The sequence below is a fragment of the Sipha flava genome, unplaced genomic scaffold (assembly GCF_003268045.1).
Source record: "Sipha flava isolate LNK unplaced genomic scaffold, YSA_version1 349_pilon_pilon, whole genome shotgun sequence".
Classification (NCBI taxonomy): Eukaryota; Metazoa; Arthropoda; class Insecta; order Hemiptera; family Aphididae; genus Sipha; species Sipha flava.
Window position 1 is genome coordinate 1 of NW_020273044.1, and position 1,433 is coordinate 1,433.

The following is a 1,433-nucleotide window of genomic DNA, read 5'->3' on the forward strand; positions in this document are numbered from 1 at the left end:
CCTTCCACCACGATTGACTCCACAAGTGCCTAAATTGTCCCAATTGAAATTACTTAAAAACCTGTGCTGATATGTATTTTGGATTGACCCCCAATGATGTCCGAAAGTTAGCATTTCAATATGCAGTAAAATTAAATTTGAAAATTCTACCTTATCAGACTGAGAATAATTGTGCTAGTATCGATTGGTTTAGTAATTTTTTCAAGCGTAATCCTACTTTGTCCATTCGTAAACTAAAGGCAACGAGTTTGTCTAGAGCCATGAACTTTAATCCGGTCAACGTCAAATTGTTTATGGACAAATATGAATCAGTTCTAACTAAATACAAATTTGAAGCTCGCCAAGTTTACAGTATAGATGAGACTGGTATTACCACTGTTCAAAATTTAGGAAAAATAGTGGCACAACGAGGTAAGCAACAAGTTGGTGCAATAACGTCAGCTGAACGTGGGACGTTAGTTACTATGTGCTTGGCAGTAAATGCGGTTGGTAATTTTATACCGCTTATGTTTATTTTCCCAAGGGTAAACTATAAGGACCATTTTATAAGAGGTAGATCTCCAAGTTGTGTAGGAACCTCAAATAAATCTGGCTGGATGCAAGGTTCAGAGTTTTTAAATTTTATTGAACATTTCACAAATCATGTACGCCCTACAATTAAAAAAAAAAAGTCCTGATATTGTTGGACAACCATGAATCTTATCTTCCTTTGCCAGTTGTTGATTATTATAGAGCTAATGCCATTGTATTGTTAAATTTTCCACCACACTGTACTCACAAACTGCAACCTTTGGACAGGAGTACATTTGGGCCTTTTAAAAAATGTATCAATCAAGGAATGGATTCCTGGATGAAAAGTAAACCAGGAAAACGGTTTAACATTTATGATTTGCTAGCACCTACCAGCAATGCTATTATAAATGCAGCTACTATATAATACTATATACTATATAATTAATACTATATAATACTATATAATATTAAAAAACTTTAATTGTCTTCTACCAGAGAAACTAAGTTCATCAATTTTAAACGATGGAGAGGAAATAATTAACTTAGTTAGAGCATATATGGTTGATATTGAAACTACTGAACTTGGAGCTATAAGAGAGTTGAAATTATGGAGAAAATATTGTACAAATTTCAAAAGTGAAAATGCAATCGACACATATCTTCAGTATGATGAAAATGTTTTCCCCATAGTTCATAAACTTTTAAAATATCTGATTACCCTTCCTGTAACTACAGCATCAGGAGAAAGATCATTTTCTACCTTAAAGCATTTAAAAACATATCTTAGAAACACAACATCAGAAAATAGATTGAACGGTTTGGCGCTTCTAAATATACATCAAGAAATTAAAATTACACCTGAAAATGTTTTAAACTTATTATCAGCTAATGCCAGAAAATTAAACATTAAACTAGATTAA

The 1,433-nt window shown here is 32.4% G+C and overlaps 2 protein-coding genes across 2 annotated transcripts; both read left to right on the forward strand.

Moving 5' to 3' along the window:
• Window positions 1-71: 71 nt before the first annotated feature.
• On the forward strand, window positions 72-677 carry LOC112687364. The gene has a single exon (XM_025560012.1). The coding sequence runs from the start codon at window positions 72-74 to the stop codon at window positions 675-677; it is 606 nt and encodes a 201-aa protein (XP_025415797.1).
• A 393-nt stretch (window positions 678-1,070) lies between these two features.
• On the forward strand, window positions 1,071-1,433 carry LOC112687360 (52 kDa repressor of the inhibitor of the protein kinase-like). The gene has a single exon (XM_025560009.1). It carries the CDS (start codon window positions 1,071-1,073, stop codon window positions 1,431-1,433), a length of 363 nt encoding a protein of 120 aa, XP_025415794.1.